At 37.4% G+C, this 23,716-nt stretch overlaps 1 protein-coding gene across 18 annotated transcripts in view; it reads right to left on the reverse strand.

The window, feature by feature from the left end:
- Positions 1–23,716, reverse strand: part of LOC109622365 (TLD domain-containing protein 2) — a 768,101-nt gene that overhangs the window by 139,409 nt on the left and 604,976 nt on the right. For 10 of the 18 annotated variants that reach the window (XM_062860670.1, XM_062860669.1, XM_062860666.1 and 7 more), the window contains 6 exons: positions 22,099–22,990; positions 20,751–21,333; positions 20,510–20,655; positions 19,897–20,082; positions 2,586–2,725; positions 1,904–1,939 (listed from right to left, as the gene is read on the reverse strand). In XM_062860670.1, coding sequence (XP_062716654.1) covers positions 1,904–1,939; positions 2,586–2,725; positions 19,897–20,082; positions 20,510–20,655; positions 20,751–21,333; positions 22,099–22,990 — 1,983 coding nt within the window. The remainder of the gene's footprint in view (positions 1–1,903; positions 1,940–2,585; positions 2,726–19,896; positions 20,083–20,509; positions 20,656–20,750; positions 21,334–22,098; positions 22,991–23,716) is intronic. The other 8 variants (XM_062860663.1, XM_062860665.1, XM_062860656.1 and 5 more) reach the window with 7 other exon arrangements.

The following is a 23,716-nucleotide window of genomic DNA, read 5'->3' on the forward strand; positions in this document are numbered from 1 at the left end:
GGAGAAAATCTCTCACAATTTCAGCAGAACATCTGTCGAGATTTCAGGAGGAAATATATCTAGATTGCTGGAGGAAATCTATCTACATTGCTGAAGGAAATCTCTCCAGATTTCTGGAAGAAATTTGACAAGATTTCTGGAAGAAATCTCTCCAGATTTCTGGAAAAAATCTCTCCAGATTTCTGGAGGAAATCTCTCGAAATTTGTGTAGGAATCCTCTTTAGATTTCTGGAGGAAATCTCTCCAGATTTTTGGGGGAAATCTCTCCCGATTTTTGAAGAAATTTTCTCAAGATTTCTTAAAGGAAATATTTTTGGAAGCAACCTTTCCAGATTTCTGGAGGAAATTTTTCTTGATTTCTGGAGAAAATCTTCCTTTATTTTTAGAAGAAATCTCTTCAGATTCCAGGAAGAAATCACTCAAGATTTCTGGATGAAGTCTCTCCAGAGTTCTGGAGGAAATTTCTCCAAACTTCTGTAGGATATCTCTCCAGATTTCTAGAGGGAATCTCTCCAGATGTCTGGAGGAAATGTTTCCCGATTTCTGGAGAAAATTTTGCCCGATTTCTAGAGGAAATCTCTCCAAATTTGTGGTGAATATCTCTCCAGATTTTTGGAGAAAGTCTCTCCAAATTACTAAGATTTTTTTTCCAGATTGCTGGAGGAAACGTATCCAAATTACCGAATGACCTCATAAAGGGTGAGTCGATAATTATTGTGCCATTTTCAAACTAACGTAACTTTTTTCCTACTTCACCAAAATCAACCAAATTTTGCACAGTTTCTCCTTATAGTCTATTGTTTACATAAGATGAATTGAGAAGTTATCAGTGAGATTCCGGTCGATATAGAATAAATTTAGTTAACAGTTCTAAAAAAGGTGTTGTACAATCACATGCTAAAATCAAAAATCATGGTATTGCGCCTTGGAACAATTAATGATTATACATTATCGGATCATCTTAATGTTCGTCAATAGGCTTCAGGAACGGTTGTCAGTGAAACATAAGCTTGGAGCTGGGTGAAAACCAGGCACGATGCACATAAACAAACCAGAGAGCTTCAATTATTTGTTTCAAGTGGAGCCTGAACATGTCCACATGGAGGGCGTTAATTGAAAATTTCGTGAATTTCACTAAAACGCATCCTAAATTTGAACCTATACCAAAAAGTTGATATACATACATATACTAAACTACTGTAAAAATTTGGTTTCATTCCGTTAACTGTAGACAATTTGCGAATCAGTTGAAGGTAGGGTGGCACAATAATTAACGACTCACCCTTTATATCCGAAGGAAATCTCTACAGTTTTATAGAGGAAATCTTACCACATTTCTGAAGAATTTTTTTTTAGATTTCTGCAGAAAATCTCTCCATATTTTTAAAACCAAAATTCGTGAGAATTCTGAAAAAACAGCTGTCAAACAGTGACATCGAAAAATAGCTTGAAAATCCAAACAAAGTTATAGTGACTCATTTTGTATAAAATAAAAAAATCAATTTTCAAAATAAAAAAAAAACAATTCAAATGATGCATTACTTGAAAAGCTGGTTCACTTCATTACATCTAAACAATATTTTCATATTTATACACGATGCAAAAACAAACAAAAATGAGTGAAACACGTACACAATCCATCACACAATATCAAAATAATGCTTTCCATGTGCATTTGATTCAACTGAACAGATAAATGGTATGACCAACAGAAAGGGTGAAGTTTTGGATGACATTACAACGAAAGCATGGTCCAGAGTTCCAAAGCGGCGGATAGATGAGGTAAATATATATTGGTAGGTATGTTTGTATGTAGGGCACGTGTGATTCAACCGTTATCAATATAGACAGATAAACGCACACAAGTCACGGACGACGCAATCGAACGCCGCTGTCAACCTACCAAGTTTCTCTAGTTGCGGAAACAATGGCGCCTTCACTAGAATGATGTTGTACGTATTTATATTGAGAGAGATATTTGTTTTATGTTGTTGGTATTGGTGGTGTGGTATTTGTACATTTGTATGCATTTTATGTGATACGTTGTTTGATCGATACATGAAAAAAATAAAATAAGAAAAGAAACATAACTCAATAGTAACGATATAAAGTGACAGCGATGTCAATGGAACGATAATTTTGAGTGGCGCGAGTTTGTGTCTCGAACATTGAAAAGATTTTGAACTTCCGTTTTCTGGTGCTGAAAATGAACTATGATATGCGTGTCTGATTTTCAGAAGTAACATTACAATTAGTAAGTACAAATAATTAGAGAACTAGTCCTTTTCCTAACAAAAAACCGTGCATTTAGTAACTGGAAATCATAGAAAAAACTAATTCATTGTAAACTATTGAAACCATTTAAACAGTTGAACTAGTAACTCCTGCTGCAAACTTCCTTCTATTAAAATGCAACAAGGCTAACCCTTGAGAATTGAATCATCAGCAAACCGAAAGTTTGTAAGCAAATACAAAACAGAATTTCCTATCTATCCTGTAGTAAAAAACAAATTCTAACTGTTAGTAGAAAGAGAAAGTAAGAAGAAATAGAGATGATATGCAATTCCCAAAAAACGGATACTTACTGTCGAAGCTAACAAACAGTGTTGGCATGTCGTCAATCGAAACCATCGAGCGGTAGTCCAGCTTTGGTGGTGCCTGCTTCTGCTTGGTGGCGGAGCCGGTTTCGGCCTGTGGCCTGATGAAGGTGCCTATCGAGGAGCGCCTGGGAAGAAAGATGGAAGTTGCGTTAGAGTTGATGTAAGGACTAGTTTTTTGGGGTAGCTAATTGGACACTGTCTAGGTATATCCGAGCAAAGCCTAACATCAGAGTAAACACTTACTCCTACAATATTGGTTTCAAAATTTAGAATATTGAAATAGTTAACATTTGTTTCAACATTCATGGCATCTAATCGAAACATCTAGAGTAGCGTGGCTCAAAATACCACATGTCAAAAAGTTCGATGGGCCCCATTCTCATTTCGTTTTATATGACGCCACGATGCTCTGGTCAAATTTTCAGCTAAATCCGTTAACATTAGGGCGGTGCTAAACTCGTTTGAAGTTTGTATGGGAGTTTATATGGAAAAACATCGTTTTTAGCATTTTTCTCATGAGGAGCATTATTTTTACATAAAACATACACCGAGAAAAATTTCTACTCAATGACTGAGTTGGCCTTACTCAGAAATCGAAAAATCCTTTGTTTTCTTACTCCGTTTCGGCTAAAAGTGGGACAACCCATTGGCAATGGGTTGTCCCACTTTTAACGGAAACTGAGTAAGAAAACAAAGGATTTTTCGATTTCTGAGTAAGACCAACTCAGCCACTGAGTAGAAATTTTTCCCTGTGTATAATCGATTATATAGAACTATAGTCTCACATGTGCTGAAAAACTTTGTCGAAGACCGCAAAGTCATCCGAAGCTTGTAAGAAAAGATATTACATGCAGACCATCTGGTGGTGCTTAACATTTAACATGTAAAGGAATAACAATAGCAATAAAATCTCATTGAATGAGCCCGTCCTGTCTAGGCTATAGCTTTTTTCGCAAGTGTCTGATCACGTTGCGGTCTTCGACAAAGTTTTTCGGCATAACCCAGGCTATATTTGTATGGGTATGGGATCGATTACGTGTTTTAAGGAAAATTTGAACCCCTCCGAAGAAAACTGCAAAAAACGATGTTTTCCCATATAAATGCCCATAGAAACTTCAAACGAGTTTAGCACCGCCCTAATGTTAACGGATTTAGCTGAAAATTTGACCAGAGCATCGTGGCGTCATATAGAACGAAATGAGAAGGGGGCCCATCGAACTTTTTGACATGTGGTTTTGCCATACAAGCTTGAGCCACCCTAATCTAGAGTGACAAAATATAAATTGAAGTGTTTTTTTGCCAGTTGAACTAAATTAAAACTATGATAAATATTAGCATACTTCAATATGCTTTCAAATTTTTGTTCCCTAAGGGCCGATTTCTTCACCTCGGCTTAACTCGTAAGCCAGGCTTACCCATATAGTTAAACCTGGCTTAACGCCTAAGCCAGAGTGAAGAAATCGGCCCTAATTGATTAACAACATTGACAACAATTTTTGTATAAAACACGAATTAGAACAAAATGCAATAACATCAATCCAAACAAACAGCCAAATAAGTAACTAAGTTCTATACCAAATATAGTGTCACTAGAATCTTCGTGAGATTACTATTTTTAACTGGCATCAAGTTTAATTCACATTACAGTAGGGACCCGATTTTGTCAGCCCCATTTTGCAACCAACATTTTGCTCTCATTATCTTACGGTCACATTTTAAGCAATTTATTAATATTTATCGCCAAACTACAGCTGAGATGCTGAACATAGAGGGATAAAAAGTTTGAAAAATTGTTTAAGTTTTTGAAGAGAGCAAAAAATGTGTTCCGAAAAGGGGCTGACAAAATCGGATCACTTATGTATATATTCATATTTTGATGCTGGGCTTTGAGCGGATTTCCATTAGATTTATAGATTTCTTCTACTTTGGTAGATGGTCTACTAATGTTCAATATCTAATGGTTCTCTAATGTATGTTCTATTTTAAAAACTCTTTCAAGGCGCGTAACGCTAACACATAGCTGAGAATAAACATGTTAAAATTTCTGCATAATTAATTCCACCAATGCAAGATAATTCCAGTATAAAACTATATTTTTTTTCGTGGTTGTAATGAAAAATAAGTAATGAGTTAGTCTATAAAAAATGCAACATAATTGTGCACACTGCAGTTACTTTTCTTTATGTCAAGCTGGGTGAACTTGTTTATAAACTAATGTGAACATTTTTAGAGTAACTGAAACAGCAATAATAATCATTTATCTGTGAAGAATAAATCATCAAACAAAACCTCAACTTAGAAGCAAGTTATCAATTATAACTTGATGATTTTGTGGCTATATCGGTCTTTTTCTACTCATAGTATAAAAGAGTAGAGATCAAAGTGGATAATGAAATGATAGATATGATAGAATTCGCTAGGTAGCGAACAAGTGTGAAAATTTTATAGAAGGTGAAATTAGGCAAGAAGGCCATGTATTGAACGAATACATCTAATGCGTTAAACTTCTGCCGTGCGACCTGTGCTTTTAAATAGATCGGCTTGGTTGGTAGTTCATACCACCTTACCAAGACTGGCAAAAGTGTATTGTTCTGTTTTCATCACAAATTCTATCGATCGGTAGCTTTTTCGGAATTAGAACTCCATTCATAGGGGTATGCCTATATCGCAGCGTGTTTTTCCTACTAGCTTTTTCGATCTTATTGGATAGAACACTTTTCTTTTCATTTATTATTTTTCTGTAGAAAGGTGACTTGCAGCCTCAAAGTTTGCCTAGTAGCTTAGGATGGTCGAATGCTTCCAACTATTTTTGTTGATATTATATTTTTCATTAATTCCCAAATTTAGCAGAAAGATTCTACGAAAAAAAATATTATTATTATTATCATTATTTTTATCTGTATTAACGAAATTTCTAGCCCTTGGCTAGTTCATTTCGGGACCCACGCTTTACTTCCCTTCCGAAGGAAGAACTCACATTTTGTGAGTTTTGTCGGGAGTGGGATTCGATCCCAGGTCCTCGGCGTCATAGTCAAGTGTTCTAACCATCACACCAGATCCGCATAATGATTTTTCTACTTCTAAATGTTCTCAAGATATAGCGAAATAAAAAATATATTATTTTGAAAAATGTTTTGGACCTTGTAAAATGCCATTCGAGACTTTTATACTGTTTTACTGTTCGGTCAAAAATAATCAATTAATGTTCGGATATGTGAATTATCAGATCTTCTCGAAAAACTTTACAAGGTTAAGCATTTTTTTTCCTTTGCTCATTTTTTTTTCGAATTATGTATATCGATCCCATTTTTGGTATCAAAAATTCAAAATATTGCGCAAAAATCGGGATAAAATATTAATTAGGGGAAAAATAGATAAAACATTTATTCATCCTAGCCTACTTTACGAACTTTGACTCCCAGCCAGCTCTTTAAAAAAAAATAAATAAATAAATAAAACGAAGGGTAAGGTTATGGGAGATTATACAACATCTAACATAACTGTGCGATGACTTTTACTCTCAGTGTATTTGTTTTCCTAAAAGTCCTCCAAATATCCTGGAACATCTTCAAAAAAATTTTTCTTTCACCCATTTCTTGATGGCTTGTTTTCGAGTTACAGTTTTTGGAAGAAGAAATTGAGGGATATTGTGCAATAAATGAAATGAAAAAGATTTTCGAAAAGAAGCTCTTACATTAACAAAATTCTATTTGAACTGCCGTGATTCGTGCTTTGATGCTCTAGATTTCAAAAGAAGATATTTCATATTTGTCAAAACATCAATAAGAAAAAATAACCAAATTGACAGGTTATGAAACTTCACGCGAATTTCAACAATAATGGAAACATGTTTGTTTGGAATTTTATGAAGTTAATTAAATTTTGAATAAATTCAAGTGACAATATTGATAAATGTCTTACACATGTTATATTGTTTCAAAAACATTATAAAATTTCAAAAAAAAAAATCGTAGCGCATTGATAGGTTGTTTCCATAAACATTTCGCTGGTATTTCGTCAATACATTACATGGACACAATTAAGATGTATTGACTTTGGTTGTACTGGCTACATTGTAGCGCAACTATCTACACGTGGGTCTATAATTCATTTCTAAATAAACATTAAAAACATAACGAAATGATCAATACCGTTTGAAATGAAACAACAAAACAAGATATTATGACAGCAACAATATAATTTATTAATTATTATTGGCTTTATTAGAGGCGAAAATAGTTGAAGGGATAAAAATGAAACGAGGCATAATTTTCAATAGCAAAACACAGTGACAACTATCGTTTTTCGGAAAGAAATTATGCAAAATAACCCTAGAGTATGAAAAAGCTGTTTCCCAGAATGGTAATTTTTCTGAAAACTCATTTCAAGACAACTTTGGATTCCAAGAATTGAATTTATCAGAGCTTCTCAGAGAAATATCAGAGTAATCCACTAGCACAAGTTAATTATGCTCAAGTCGAATAAGGATGTCAGGGTTAAACCTTGGAAATGCTCTTTATGTAAAAAAAAACAAAATAAGACAATTTTTATCTCACTCAATTGAGCGACATGCTTCTGATTATACAAGACTCTTGAACGATAAATTTTCTCCATCTTTTAAACATAAGTCATTCATTAAGATGGCACAAAAATTGAATTTTTGATCCACACGCATTCCACGCAGAATTACGGAAATAATTTTATACATGGCCACCTGCGATTCGGATAACTCCTGGCAATTGTAAAAATACCTGTTCCATTTGTATTTTTCCAGCCTAGAGTATTTTTTAAAAGTCGTAGGTATGGGTTTTTTCGAAAAAAAAAAACAAAATTTAGAAAATCATTATAACTTGAAATTCAAAGGTAATATAAAGAAGTTGTCAGGGAACAAATTCTGGGGGATTCAATGGATTTTGTGGTAACAATTCCGGTCAAACTAGCCGACTATTTTCTTTTCAAAATCCTAAAAAAATCATACATTCTCAATGACTCAAAAATGCATCTACAGGGGATGACCAAAATGTTTGGGATAGGCAACTTTTTTTCTCTCACAAAAAAATTCAACATGCTGTAACTTTTCATAGAGTGCATCAAAAAATCTCAAATTTTGACTGTTTGTCAACCTATTATATGTGCATCATTGGTACAAATTTGGGCTCGATTGTTTAATTTTTCGCGAAGTTAGAACCGTTTGGGTAAAACACTATTTTCTACCCGACTAGATGGACATTACAAAATTATAACAAGCTGTGTTATTTTGTTACAATAAATTTTTATAACAAGGGTTGTTATAAAACATGTACCGTTAGTAGTTAAAATAACAAAAATTCTAACAAAATTCCCTCTGAAAAGAACAAAAATGTAATAACTTGTGTTATAATCATAACAACAATATTACAAAATTTGTTCCATGAAATATGATAGAATATGACAAAATTATAACAAATTGTGTTATAATTCCTTTGACACCAATTAGGGTAAAAACTAATTTTTATACTCATTTTTTGGGTAATTATTTTGAGTGTGTTATTCTATTTTTAGAAAATAATAGGTCACGCAAAAAAACTTTCTAGTTCATTATAAAACATACATACCCGGACGGGAATTGAATCAATAATCCTACCATCGCTAATTATCAGTCGCCTTTACCAATGAGGCTATCACAGCACCTGAAGCGAGCAATGAAAGAAGCTTTACTGGTTCCACGTATTGCCAGTTTCCCTATTCCCCCATCTCTTGTTTGTCAGTCGCAGAACAAAAATAGACAGAGATTTGAATGCAAGATCAAACAATGAACCTCTCTCTCTTACCAACAGCCCTATCGCGGTGCGCAGACATGCGCACTGAAACACTAATAACAGTGGTGGCGTGCGCATGGCCCGTCATCGTTTGTTGAACAAAGAGAAGGACGAAAAAATAGCCAGTCGATTATTTATGATTGAGCTTCGTCATGGGGTGCTTTCTGGCGGCGTCAAAGTTGCTGTAGTCGTGATTCTTTACGGACGGTGATGATTGAATTTGTTTTTTTTTTTCTTTGCGCTGTAAGACCGACGATCATACACGTACCTACGTGAGCGTAAAATGTGGCTTTGTTTTAATTGATCACAATTATATCATAGGCTGATATGCTAACTTTTGCAGATGCTATTTAGTTTTATTCTAAGATTTAGATTATTTTTGGAAATGAAAAAGTTGATATAATGTCAAAGCAAATATGGTCAAATGATAATAGGTCGTAATAAAAAAAAAGTTTGAGTAGAGAAATGAAGTGATCAATTGAGCAGAATTATCATTCACATTTGTATTGTTTAGGATTATTTAGTACCGCATTTGCTATCTCCACGCTAAATAACATCCATTACTTCTTAATACATAGTCTGTTCGGTACTTTTTGACGTTATAATTAGAAGTTAGAATAGCAGTACTGTTAATATGACATATAGGTAATCCTTGCGCTGATGGTGGGTACTCAATCATCATCATCATCATCATCATCATCATCAATAATATGATGCAGCAGTCAATAAACTTAAGAAGATAAATATAATTATTACTTATTATTGCTGTGGGCATTCGAAATGCAAATATCAAATACGGGAACACCAAAAGATGTGAAAACTTGAACAAACATAATAGGAGTTCCCATTAACGAAACAGCTGCTAATATATAGTACAATTCGTAATACTAACAAATCCACAAACCAGCAGCGCCTTGAAGGCCGTTATGCGATATCATTACAGCTAGAAGCTGTACTAAAGAAACTGTTTGTATACCAACACGGCTTGTTGGATGTAAACATTATTGTCAAATCTAACTTGAAGCGGGATATATAGCTACTGCACAAATACTGTGAAATTATTCATGTTGCTTTTATTGCACTTAAATCTAACTCCGGAAGATTTGCCGGAAGATGTGCAAATTAAATAAGAGTCCCAGCCAATAAACCTTTGCTACTATACAGTACGTGTTCATTTATTTAAAAGTAATCATTACGGAACATGTTTCCCGAGAGACCATGTCTTTTCAATACGCTCCAACTACTCCAACTCCGATATTAGAATAGAGGGGGTTAGAAACAAAGGGATGTAAGTGACAAAACCCCACTTTTGAGTAAATGAGGTTTGAAGTTTTTCATCAATTTTTCATCCCATACAAAATGTATGGAGTTTCAAAAATAAACCGAATTTTCTCTGATATATTGGAATTTTTCAAATCATCATAAAAATAATCTTAAAAATGTTCCTGGGAGCTTGAAATCTGAAGTTTTTTTTATATGCTCAGCTCAAAATGGTCACTTTGCATCTGGGCCGCTCAATAGTATAAGGACATGTTCCAGAAAATTTGTACTTTTGGTAATACCGCATTCATTTTTCATTCATTTCATTCATTTGTCATGACAAAACCGTTCTATTCGCATTATCAATAATAAAAATAGTTTCTTATTTTAACGAGTCGAAGTTCGGTTCAAAGTTGGAAAAATAAGAGTACCTTTTAGTTTTGAGAGTACTCGGATACGCTTCCGGCATTCTGCGCAGTAAAAAAAAAAACAAAAAAAAACGAATACATAATATTTATATTTTTATTTTTTGTAATGTATTTAAAATCAAAATTATTTCATATTCTGATATAATTGTGTTATTTTTCCAACGAATCATTTTATTCAGTTGTAAAAATAACAAAGTTTTAACAGAATTTGTTTTGAATCATTTATAACAAAATTAGTTACAAAAGATTATAATATATTTTGTTATAATTTAGTTCGAAAAAGTAATAAACAACCCATGTCATAACAAAATTATAACATAATTTGTTAGTCATATCACAATGAGATATAATTATGATATATTTTTGTTATGATCTTCTAGTCGGGTAGACAACTCATTTTTGAACTGTCATAACTCGGAAACCAGTGAACCGAATTGAATAAATTTTTTAACGTTTATCAACAATATATTGATACTCAATACGACGTTATAAAATGTAATATTTTCTCACGACGAATTAAGTTATACCGAGTTAAAATTTTTACTCATATAGAGGAAAATAAGTCAAATTTACAATACCACACAAAAATTATTAAATGTGTTCTTCCATCAATCTAAATAGGCTCTAATATATTTGATTAGAGATAATTTGAGAACAGAAGTGGAAAATCTTTGGATATCAACACGAAAATTTATTGACACTGATGTAAAAAAATTACATTTTTTTGAGAAAATTCCAAAAAGTGTCAATCCATGATAACTTTTTTCAACGTTTAAAAAGTACCTATGTTTTAATAGTTTGTGAAGCACTTACATATTGTTAGTGTACGTTCAAAATTTCATTCAATTTGGTTCACTGGTTTCCAAGATATGACAGCTCAAAAATGAGTTGTCTAAAAATAGTGTTTTACCCGAACGGTTCTAACTTTGCGAAATATTAATCAATCGAGCCCAAATTTGTACCAATGATGCACATATAGTAGGTTGACAAACCGTCAAAATTTGAGATTTTTTCATGCGCTCTATTAAAAGTTATAGCATTTTGCACTTTTTTGTGAGAGAAAAAAAAGTTGCCTATCCCAAACATTTTGGCCATCCCCTGTATTTTCATGTTCATATTTTTTTCAGAAATTTTAAGTCAAAATACATTGAAACGATGGGAAAAATGAGCATTTTTTCAAAATTTCAAATTTAAACATTAATTTATAATTAAGGCGGAAACTGTTCGAATAGCGTAAGAAAATATTTCTTGCTTCTTCAAGGTAAAGCTACATTACAATTCATTTACACTGCAATTAATTTGAACGATTTCACGTGGTGTTTAACTTTTTTCCCAGGAGCCTCGAAAATTCGTAGATTTCGCTTTCAAATTTTCAGCTCAATCGATCATAGGAGAGCAAAGGTACGGCATGTCAAATTTGGCTATTTTGAATGGAAAACGGTGCTATATTTATGAACCCAGTTGTACCTCGCATTTAGAGCATACTAGTATTTCTTGAATTTGTTTTGGGCAGTCACACTACTAGCTCTTCTATCAAAGATTTTCCCTTATTTTAGAAATAGGCTGTTCTTTCGAGGTACATATATGCATATAACATATTCAAAGCATTCAAGTAGGCTGCCAAAGCTAAGGTAAACGCATCCGGCCTAATGAGCCATTCGGCCTAACTTGCTTCGGCCCAATGACCCAAAACATCTATTATACAGGGGATAAACAAAATGATCGGGACGGGCAAAATTTTCACTTTTCAAAAAAATGTTCAACTAGCTGTAACTTTTCGAAAAGTGCATCAAATATTCTGAAGTTTTGACTGTGAGTTGATCAACCATTTGAAAAAGATCGGGCTATTCTACACGAAGTTATGAATAGTCTAGAAAAAAGTATAATTATCCGATAGCTAACTTTAAGCTGTTATATCTCCGGATTCAATAAACCGAATGCAGTGAAATTTCCATCTTTGTTTTAAGGATTCATTCAGATCGAAGGATACCTCCAGGAATGCCTGCTGAGATTCCTCCGTAAATTCTCCCCGTGGTTTCTTCAGAATTTTTTTTCCAAGGATTCGTACAAGAATCTTCTGGCATCACAACTAAAAATTGTCTCTGAGATTCCTCCATCAATTTGTACTGTAATTTATTCATGAATATCTCCAGAAATTTAGTATTCCTGGAAGGAATCCTTTTGAGATTATTTTAGCAACTATTACTGAGACTTTGCCAGGGCTCTTGATGGTGTTCCTCTAGACATATCTGGTAGGAATCAACCAGGATTTTTTGTCTGGGTTTCCCATTTAATACTAACAGGAAATCCTCCAGGAATTCCTAAAGGACTCCAGAATTGCAGGAATTCCTTGAGAACTTCCATAAGCAATAATTAGAGATATTCCCAATGAAAATGCTTGAGAAATCTCAGCAAAATTCCCAAAATATTATACAGTCCGGATTCGCTGGTTGAGTCACGACTGCGCCTCGATTAGCGAATGGTGTTCGCTGACGAGAAATACGTCACGAAACAAGCACATACTTATAAAACGTTCTGTATGTAGGAGTTCTCATGCGATGGGGATCAGACGTCAAACTCGTTTTGACATCGATTTTGACATTGACAGTGCTTTTTTAGTTGGGGTTTGCCCCAATCAGTGAACATTCAACCATCGAGACAGCCCCACGGCGTGTGTATGGGAAAAGTTTATAACAAAAAAATAGACATCGTCAAATTTTTCGCTATTCAAAAAAAGAGGCTTTCAGCTTTCATTTGCAGGGTCCCTCAAAAAAATCCACCGAGGGATCCCGAACAACTTTTTCAGAATACTGTTTTTCCCCATACAAAATGCACGGTTCCAAATTAATCCCTATTTCTACTTAACAAACATACCCAATTTTTGTATGAAAAAGTTCCCCCGATGGAATATTTCGATGTTGGGCTTGAATGAAAGCTGATAGCGTCAACTTTTACGTAGCGTAAAAATTAGCGATGCCAAAAAAAATGTAATAAATGTGTTCTACCAGACACACCGTGCGCCCATCTAACGAACCCTCAACGAACAAATCGGCACTGTAGTAGATATTGCTAAAGGAATTCTAGCAGCAATTACTGGATGTATTACTTCGAGAAACCTCCCTTGAGGAAATGGTGGAGGAATTTTCGGAGGGACCCCAACAGGCATCCACAGAGGACTCCCAACAGAAATTGCAGGAAATGTGTTTTGATAGATCCTCTTGGAATTACTCCAGGGATGCCTGGTGGATATCTTTTACAAATTTCTGCTGGTATCCCTCCATGGATTCCTATAAGAATTCCTCCATAAGTTGTTCCGATGATTCTTTCAGAGAATTTTGCATGCATTATTTTAGGAATTCCTCTTAGAATATCTCTAAAAAATCTTGCTGGGAGATTCCTTCGGGAACTCCTACCGGGATTTCTCCAAGCATTCTTGCTGAGTTTCCTCAAACATTTCCAGATGGTATTTCGGCAGTTATTGCTTTTAGAAGTCCTTCAGAAGTTCCTGAAATATTTCAAGCACGATTTGCTAGAGGAATCCCAGCAAGACATTTTAAAGTATTCCCGCCACGAATTCCTAGAGGAATCCTGGTAGCATTCCAGGAGCAATTTCAACACAAATTCTCCAAGACTCTTATACAAATTTTTCCAGCAAATGTACCGTCAAGGCACCATTCACCGTGGATCTAAGAGGATTCGGGGCAAATAAGGGCTGTCATTTGACACCAGTCTTATAAACATTGTTGGTGCCGCTTTTAATTGCCTTCATTATAGGTTAAAATTAAAGCAATAACCACAGAAGTAGAAAATTTTTCACAAAATTTGGTGATATAGTACAATTAGTAGAGGGTAGTAGGGTCGCCTTATTCCGTGGTAGGTCACCATTCACCGTGGTAGTAGGGACCCATTCACCGTGTATGAGAAATTTTATTCTACTTTGTTTAAAAATGATCAAAACAACCCAGCCAAGGGAATTTTCTTCGTTTAAATTCATTTCAAGTAATAACTTGCAAGATTTTATTAGAAAAACGAATGTTCAAATTTTTGATTTTTTCTAGATATATGGGACAATATGGGGCACGGTGAATGGAGACCATTGATTTTTAGGGTACCCATTTACCGTGCCTTTTTGTTTCAATTAAAAAGTACGAGTAATTGTACTTTCTTGTTAAACTTACTTCGGTAATGCAAAATACATACCTGATATGTGAATTTAATTGCTTCTTGGTGGAATAAAAACGTTACTACATTTAGTTTATCGCTTAAATCACCTTAGCGCAGTTTTCGTTTTTTTACTATGAATGCAGTGAACGAGCAGAAACCCGCTTCATGTAAACACACTTTAATGTCAAAATGATACTTTTAAAAGTTTTCAATGAGCGTTTTGACATGGTAACAATACATTAGTGTTGTATTGGTGAAATTGAAGGGAAATTGTCATATCATACAATCATAATATGGAAATAATGAAAAAATATTCGAAGGCACACGGTGAATGGCGCCTTGACGGTACTATACAATGTATAATTTTGCTACTTTTATCGGCGCTGCAGTCTTGCGGAATCCAAAACGAGAGTTTTAGATTTATTTTGACTGTAGTTTGATTCCCTAAGACTGTCGAAAAAAGTAACTAAAGTCGTTCCAGTGATTAAGCCAAGGATTTTCTTTTGAAATACCAGCTAGGATTTATTCAGATATTCATATTAAAATTTCCTCTGAAATTCTTCTTGGTTTTCTCAAACAATTTCAACTGGGAATTCTTCAGTAATTACTCTTAGAGAGTCCTCCAAGTATTCTTGGATGATTCTTAGCAGGAATTACCTGACGAATCCCAGCAGTCTTCTTATTGTATTCCACTAAAAACTGTATATTTTTCTGCGATCTGCAAATTCGCTAGACATCAATTATTATACTCTATCAACATTTATGAAAAAAGTGAGTTTCTACCACACATTGCAATTTTTCGTCAGTTGCTCTTCCCCCCGAGAGCAGCTGACACATGACCCTCCTAAGCGAATTCGAAGCATATAGCTCTAACACACCCAGAATTTGGAAATCGGTGAACCGCAACTCATAATGGACGACCCCCAATTGGCTTCTTTAGCGATTTTGAGATTTTTCCATATTCTGAATCTGCATGTCAAACAGACCCAAATTCAAATTTTCATGAATCTTGGTGCACGGGAACCTATTGTTCGTGCAGTTAAAAATCGGAATTTTTGACACGCGAAAATCGATGTTTCTCCTAAACCGTGTGTCGGACGTACGTCGGGCACAGTGCGCTGGATAGAGGGCCAGGTCCGCTGTCCAGCGCACTACGTCCGACGTTAGGTTTCACGTATGAATTTTGAGAAAAATCGATTGTCGTGTGTGAGGAAACTTCGGGTTTCAACCGCGACGACAATATTTAAAAATAAATTTGAAGTTTGTATGGGAGCGATTTGTCGAATCACCCCTCGTTGCATTTTGTACTGGGCGGAGCTGTCAAGCAGTTGCCCAGCTGTCAACAGGTAAATTCAAAAAAATCTCTTTGAAATTGATTTTGGGTACCAAAATGAAGTTCTAAAAATCTGAAAAAAATCATAGTAGCTCAGAAAAAGGTGCTCATTCGAATAAAATTAAAAATTCAATACATTTTTTCAAATTTAAAAACCCAATTGGACTGGAAAAGGAACGGCAGCCACACATCAGCATCATCGTGCTCATCATTCTACCGTGGACAGGGTAGCAAAATGAAATCAGCACAAAGGCACAAGTTCGAATTAGAAAATAATACATTTATGCGCTGTACAAAGTGTAAGTACAGATTCCAATTGGAATCGCTCACGCAGTGCCCTATTGGACAACAGAGCTGAAAATTAGGTTAAATGATTAAAAATAAAAAAAAACTCGACCATTGCTGCACACTCCATGTTATTCTTATGAGATGTGCAATAAATGGCGAATTTTTAGCCGTGCAAAAATTGGAAAATTACCCTACGAATGGAAAAAAAAATCAATTAATATTTACAAAATACGCCATTTTAGTGCAACAAAGAAATATTTCTCTGTGGTTGTGAAATGCAATGTGTCGTATGCAGAACATCGACGCACACATTTGCCTGCGTCCTCCCTAGACGAAGACAACTTGTTGTTTACATTTTACAGACGGAAAAAAATAATTTATTGATTTAGTTGAACTGCTTGATTCCACCTCAGTGAAATTCAACTTTGAAATACCACAGAGTTTTTGTGGTCTGGCAAAATGAAAATTGACGGTGATGAAGGACAGTTCAGCTAGCTGCTGCTTTGGCGCGATTGCCTTCGTTATACGCAAAACGAGAAAAAAAAATGTGAAATCGTAAGTGAAGTGAAACTGAAACGTAAAATTTTGCGGAATTTTTCAACTTCCATTGTAATAGCGGATGATTATTGATAATCGACATTATTATTATTTTATTATGATTTTTCTTTATTATCGAGATTTTCAGCCCTCGGCTGGTTCATCTCGTAAAATAATCGACATCTTTTTGTGTCCATCTTCTAAGGCATATGATGAAGTTGATTTTTCAGGAACTGAGTTAAAAAAAAATAGCATACTTTTTTAACACCAAAAATGTTTCAAAGTACAAAGGGCTATACATATATTATTTCTTCAGTTTTTTCGCTACCGCCGTCCGGTGCAGACGTAGGCAAATGTGCTCTTCGCGTGTTCCATTGTCAACAGCTTAGGCTGTATAGAATCCAGTTTTCGAGCGCGCTTTGTACCCGGTCGTTCACATTATTATACGTTTCTCGGTGTTGCTTTCTGTACCAAAAAATAGCAACCATCCGTCATGAGCGAAATGATAGTGAACACTGTGCAGTTTCGTTTTCCAGCCGGTAGTCCTCGCCCGGCGTGGATTGAAATTGCTAAGTTTTTAAAACGGCTGAACACAGATCTGATGCTGGTGGAAACAACATATAGAACGGCAGAAGAACGATCGCTGTTCATAAAGTTTATAACGCAGGAGGCTATGCAGGACGCTTTAAGGAAAAACATAGAACCATGTCGGTTCATTTATGAAAGCGGTAGGTCGGTAGACGTCCGAATGTCGATCGCGGGTGTAACTATGCGATACGTGAGGGTGTTCGACTTGCCACCGGAATTGCCCGATAACGATTTGTCGTTGGCACTTGGAAAATTTGGAAGGGTTGAACGCATCACCCGGGAGAAATTCCCACCGGAGTGTGGCCTCGACCACATGTACAATGGGGTTCGAGTAGTGCACATGGAGGTGGAAAGAAACATCCCACCAACAATCGATGTTGCTAATAAAAAAGCAAAGATTTTCTATGACGGATTGAAGGATACCTGTTTTCAATGTCATGAAGTCGGACATCGGAAAGAATCTTGTCCAAAGCGAAAAACTCGGCACAATAAGGAAGCGAATGCTACATCTAGTTCTTACGCGGATATCGTGTCGGAAAAGGAAACAATTTTAGTAGAGCGGGACTTTCCAGCATTATCGGATGGCGAAGTTATCGAAGTTTTGGAGGAAGAAGACGAAGAAGAGGAGAACACGGAAGAACTTCAAGCGGAGGAAGAGGAGTTGGTCGTTCATGGGACAGCAGCTGATTCTGAAAAGGAAAAAAGGCGGAAAGAAGGTATTGAAACGTTGGAGGAGGTCGCAAGAGCAATCCAAGATGCTATGAGGAACCCAGAGGCTTTTCAACGACGTACCCAGTATGCGGCTTCTCGTTCCGGTTCTAGTTCAGGACCGAAAGTAAAAGTCGCCCGTAGGACTCGTTATTGATTCCATTGAAATGATTATTTTGTAATAACACTTTTTTACATGACCATTGGCTCCGTAGAGTTTTGTATAAAACAATTGAGCCTTAAATAAACGAATAGAAAAAAAAACATATATTATTTCTTTGTTCATCTTATCAGCAAAGTTACTTGTTTGGAAGTTTATGAATCAATAAATTGTAATGTATTTGCCAACTTTGATAAACACTCAACAAAAACAGATCTGAGTTTTTGCTTGTTAAGTCGTCTGTTCAATCCTGTTACAATCAAAGACACAGTTACTTTGAATAGCGCATTAACAAAACATAAGTGAATTAAATAATATTTGTAAACACATTTCTAGACCAACATGTGAAAAGGGCGGATATCCAAAATGTTAGAATCGAGAAAAACGCTTGCAAAGTTTCACAATCTAAAACTAATTCCTATTTAACACTTTGTGCGTGTGCACTCAATCTTTTTCGTTGTTTTAGAAGAAAACACTATCCTCTTGGTGATTTTATGTCATAAAGTACAAACAAGTGTTTTTCCTTGAAGAAAATGAATGAAATGAAAATTACGCCCAAATAAAAACTCATTGGTCATTACGCCCGACATGCTACGCCGCTTGGTCGCCAGCACTGGAATTACGCCTGGTCAATATTACCTAGAATCGATCGCGTTTGTTGTTACGCCCGAAGAAATTTTGTATCGAAATTAGTGGAATGCAAAAGATTTTGAACCTAATCCACTGCAATAAATTGATTTTGAAGCTTTCTTAACTAAAAGTAACTAATTGAAGTTTAATTTTCTCTTGACGTTGCCTACGATGAGTGGTAAAAAAACAATGAGTAAAATGCAATGGAAATCAGATTTCGATTGAAATCTATATTCTAGCTCTTATCTATGAACAACAACTCTTTACAGTTTATCTAGTATCATACAGCAAAGGAGGGAGTTGTCCCTGCCATTGTCCATAATGCGCGTTGAAAAAAAAAATATAGCTACAGTACCGATGGGGAAGTACAGGCAGCATATTATGTTCCCAACAAGCCCGTGTACAACGGATGGGTTTTGGGGGTTAAACTCTTCCCATTGCCGATACTCTATACACAAGGCCTCCTTCACCCTTTGCTAAAATTGGGTAAAACCCCTCCCTTGTCGCCTTTTCTGTGCACGGGCCTGGTTCTCAATATCACCTTTTGCTGAATCTACCTGCTGTGACCTATGCCGGTCAATAGATTTGAGACCATTCGCTAACATTTTTATCACTGAAGCTTTACCAGCTGCATATCATCCAAATCCTTTGGAGAAAATATATCCTGAATAGACATTGAAGCCATATTATCGCCACTTATTGCAGTCAGTCAGCGACTTTATTGAATTTTACGATGAAAAACGCACGATTTGATCTTGGGCGTAAGAACCATCCGTGCGCAACAAGAGCAATAAGTGCGCGGCGGATTTCCACTCAGACATTTTGATGGGCGCCGAAGCACGACGTAATGACGAAGGCTTTTTAATAACGGTGTAAGTAGTTTGGGGCGACTTTAATCAAAAGTGGGAGTAAAAGTTTTATGTAAATTTGATAAATATGAATGGCGAGATGCTGTTCTCGACTGTTTATTCAACAGTGTTAACAATTTTGTGCATTTTTGTGCTTTTTTCAAAGGCGCAAGATCATTGGCGGAACAACCAAATGAAGTGATAAAAATCAGATGTGGAAATCCGCCTTTATTTAAATTATTGCTTTCCAGAAGTGGAAACTCATTTTTGAGCTAACGTCAGGAAAAATCATATGTTTATGAGTTGTTTCATCAAACTATGCTGAAAAGTGATTTGTTTACATTTTGGCTCTTCCGCCCTTTTCAAATGTTGGTCTAGATTTATTGAACCAATCACAAATCAGAAATAAAAGGACAGCAACACATATACACATTGAAAGATGGGGGAGGGATATCTACAACGAGAGTTACGACATCTGGTGCGTGCAAATTGAGCCGTTCGACTCCGCGCTTCCGGCAGTCGTGATCAGACCGCGGAGCCGGCCAGCTTCTTACCCGATCGACGAGGCGGTGGCTCCTCCACCGCCGCCGCTGCTGCTGCCACCACTCTGCTGGTGGTGCAACTGGTGGTGACCGTCATGCGGGGTCAACGGAGGCACCGGCGAGCCACCCGAATCTTCCGAGGGGGTCTTCGACAAAAACAAATTGCCCCCCAGTTCCGACACCAGCGTGATGGGGGAGCTTTAGGATGAGGGCGGTTGCCGATTATAGTGGTCGGATTTCGGAGAGGTCGGGAGGCAATTTGCAGTTTTGTACGAAGGAAAGACAATGAAAAAGTGCAAAACGTTTTCAGTAAGAAAATCGTGAAAAGAATTGCATTTTTAAATGGTTTTTTATTGCATTTTAATGAAACAAAAGAAATTATTTGCTTTTGTAAATGAAGTAAAACAAGTTTCGGTTATAAAACAAACTAATTGTGCATTTGTGCATAACTTTGTGTGTGTTCAGTCAAAATAATTTCTAGAATAATTCAGAGAAAATTCAAAAGTGTGTTGTAAGTGCATAAAAATATCAGTCGTGTAAATTCTGACTTCAAACTAACTAAGGTGCAAATCAAGATTTCAAAAGAGAAAAATGTGTTCGAATAAAACCTTACATTAGACCTTACCTCGAGAAAACTTTGGAAAATACACTTTGATTGGAATCTCCGGTGTTGGGTGCGGACTCGATCGAATCCGATTTGTGGGTGGTGCTGCCTCCTTCGCCGGTCAAACCTTCCACCCAGGCCAGGGGGTAGGACAGTCGTTTTAGCATCTAAAATAGGGATACAAAATGTTAGTAACCATGACAATGAAGCATCTTCTTCCCATCGACAGGGTATATGTAATATGAATCTCATGGAAACTTACCTTATTCTTCTTGGTTTCGCCACCTTTGTCCATCTGGGAGCCGCCCCCTTGACCATCGTGTTCCTCCACGCTGAAGCTCACGCTAGATGCCTTCTTCCGGCTGGCAGCTTCGGCCTGAGTAGTAGACAGAGAACTGTGCTGCGACGAGGTGGTTGAGGAGGTTCTCGCCGAACTATCGACAAAGTGCGTCGGGGCGATAGTCAGAGGAGGCACCCAATCGGCGCTGAGCACAATGTCGGCATCGCTGTAGACTTTTTTGGTGGGAATCGGTGCTACGACCGGAATTTCTGCTTGATTCGCAGCAGCTGCAGCTCCAGCAGCCGTCGCCGCTGCCGGTGCTCCACCACTAGATGGCAGTGTGTTGGGATCCCGGATGTCGATTCCGGAATCGTGACAAGATTGTTTCACCAGTTGACCACCGGCTCCGACAGCCACAACGTCATCCCCTCCGACTCCAGCACCACCTCCGATGGCAGGCGGAGCTGTTCCGCTAGAGGTTGCCGTGGCACCGCTTCCGGTGCTGGCGGCTTCCTCGTCGTCCAGCGATCTTTGAGATAAGGTTTTATTGCAATTACATTTTATTCTAAACGGACGGATATCGACGGACGACCACCACACGATGACACGGATCACGAGAAACGAGGAACATACGGGACACGAACGTGAAAAGAAAAATTTATGTGAAATTTTCAAACCAAGATTGGTTTTGGTGCCAATTGCTGCACATACCCCATGCAAGTTAGTTTTCAGGGTGCATTTGTTGCGGGAGCCGATTAGTTTTTGTTTAAAGAGTTTGTTTAGTTTGAAAAATAGTTTAAAAATTTCACTGGAAAAGGAAGAGGGGTCGATGGCTTATCGATGATGAATTGGAATTTTACTGTTTTGTATTAGAAATTTGGATCCTTGAAAATCATTTAACGAGTGCGATAAACATACAATTGTAGCTTTTTTTTCCTAACCCCGTGAAATTCCCGAAAAATTCCCCCAAATCTCTCTCGAACCTTTTGAAACTGACCTGAAACAAAACTGAACCCCTTAAATCTACTAAAACGCCTGGAGACCTCTCTGAAACTACCCTGAAATACCTTGAAACCCTTGGAATCGCGACAAACTCCTTTAAACCTCAATGACATCTCCTGAATTGCTCTGAAGCATCTTGAGCCCCCCCGTGAAATTCTCCTGAAGCCGTTGAAACCTCTTCTGAATACCCTTTGAAATCTTTTCTAGAATTCGATATTAAATTGATTCCTTTTCTTTCTTCGTATCCATCGACATAGAGGGAAGGGTAGATCACAAACAAGCTACCAAACTGGTAAGAACAACCACACGCACAACAACGTAAACCTACCTATCTTTGCTGGGGATGGCCCAATGCTGATCGAGCAAGCTTCGTCTCCTATCCTCCAAGGTGCGAACCGTTGGGTCCTCTAGAATACTGCTGTTAGGTTTACTGCTGCTGTCAGTCTTGTCGGTACCCTTGGCACTCGGCTCCTGTCCCCCGGTGCTGCTGTTGTCCAGCGAATTCGGAGTCTGCGATTGCGAGTCCCGATCGTAGCTCAGGTAGGGTGGTTCCGCCGACGGAGGCTTCTCCGAACTGCCACCGCTCTCGGTGGAATCGCCATGCAGCCGCTGGAGGTTGTTTGGCGTGACTAGATCCCGTTCGAAGGCCTTCGGGAAGGCATCCCCTTCGCGTTCGTTGCTCGAGCAGATACTCTCCTGATCGTCACAGCCTTCGACCGAGCCAACGCCCAGCTCCGGGAAGGTTTCGTCCTTCACCAGGAGGGAGTCCTTCCCGGGTGAATGGGTGTCGCAGCGCGAGCAGGACTTCTCCGGCACTGGGTAGTAGATTTCGGCTTTCTCGGCCGTTTCGTTACCCCCGGTAGCACCCTGCACCCGCATGTGGGCAATGTCGTTAAAGATGGCGGCATTCACGATGTACTCCATGGGCGCAATGACGCCGTAGCTTTCCGGCCCATGCTCGATGACTAGCGGATCGGACACGTTCGGATCGAACATGACCGCATTGGGGGTGACCAACAGGACACCGCCGACCACACCCTGGCCGTCGGTGATGTGCCGCACGTTGATCTTGAGGAAACGCTGGATCGTAACCGGGTCATCGTCGTTGAAACCTGCTGCCGTGTCTCCTCCGCCTCCCCCGCCACTTTGATTGTTCGGTGAGGCGACGCGCTCGATGTGACCCGGCTTGGGCGAACCGGGACGAAGTCCTTCCAGTAGATCTGGAACGAAAAGCAGGAATAATGATTAAAAATCGGACGTATTAAATAAAATACGTTGATGTTATTTGTTAAAAATAACTTCAAATACATCTTAAAACATATTAATAAGATATAATGCTCTAGTGAATCCAGTTGTTTTATGCGCGAATTTCAAAATTAACTTGAAGTCAACTTCACAACCGAAAACGAACGAATATTGTTTTCTCTTGATAAAAACAAGATAAAGCTTTCATAAAAAATAATCAAATCTAAAAGGAATTGAAATTGTTACTTGGGAATGGATTCAAACAGCGTCCTGACAAGGATCCTGTAAAACGCATAAAGCGTAAGGGGCTGTTCATAAACCACGTAGACTCAATTTTGGCCATCTCAGATCCCCCTCTCGCCCCTTGTACTTATACTTTGAAAAAAAAAAAATGAAATTTGTATGGAGCGTAGACTTTAACCAGACCCCCCGCCCCTACCCCCAAAAAGTCTACGTGGTTTGTGAATGGACTTTAAAGAGAACCTCTACACTCAGCGCAAAAAAACAACGAAATGCATCAAAATACCTTATGGATTTTAGCCGTATCTAAAAATTATGAAGCCATAACAATATCTTATGAAAACCGTGCTTGTTATGAATAGTTCCATAAGAGAAACTTATGAAAAGAGCAAAAAAAAAATAGTGCAGACTGGAATTGATCCATGACTGTCGGGATCATTTAGCTCATGTATTACACTCAG

This window comes from Aedes albopictus, chromosome 3, assembly GCF_035046485.1.
Source record: "Aedes albopictus strain Foshan chromosome 3, AalbF5, whole genome shotgun sequence".
Taxonomy (NCBI): domain Eukaryota; kingdom Metazoa; phylum Arthropoda; class Insecta; order Diptera; family Culicidae; genus Aedes; species Aedes albopictus.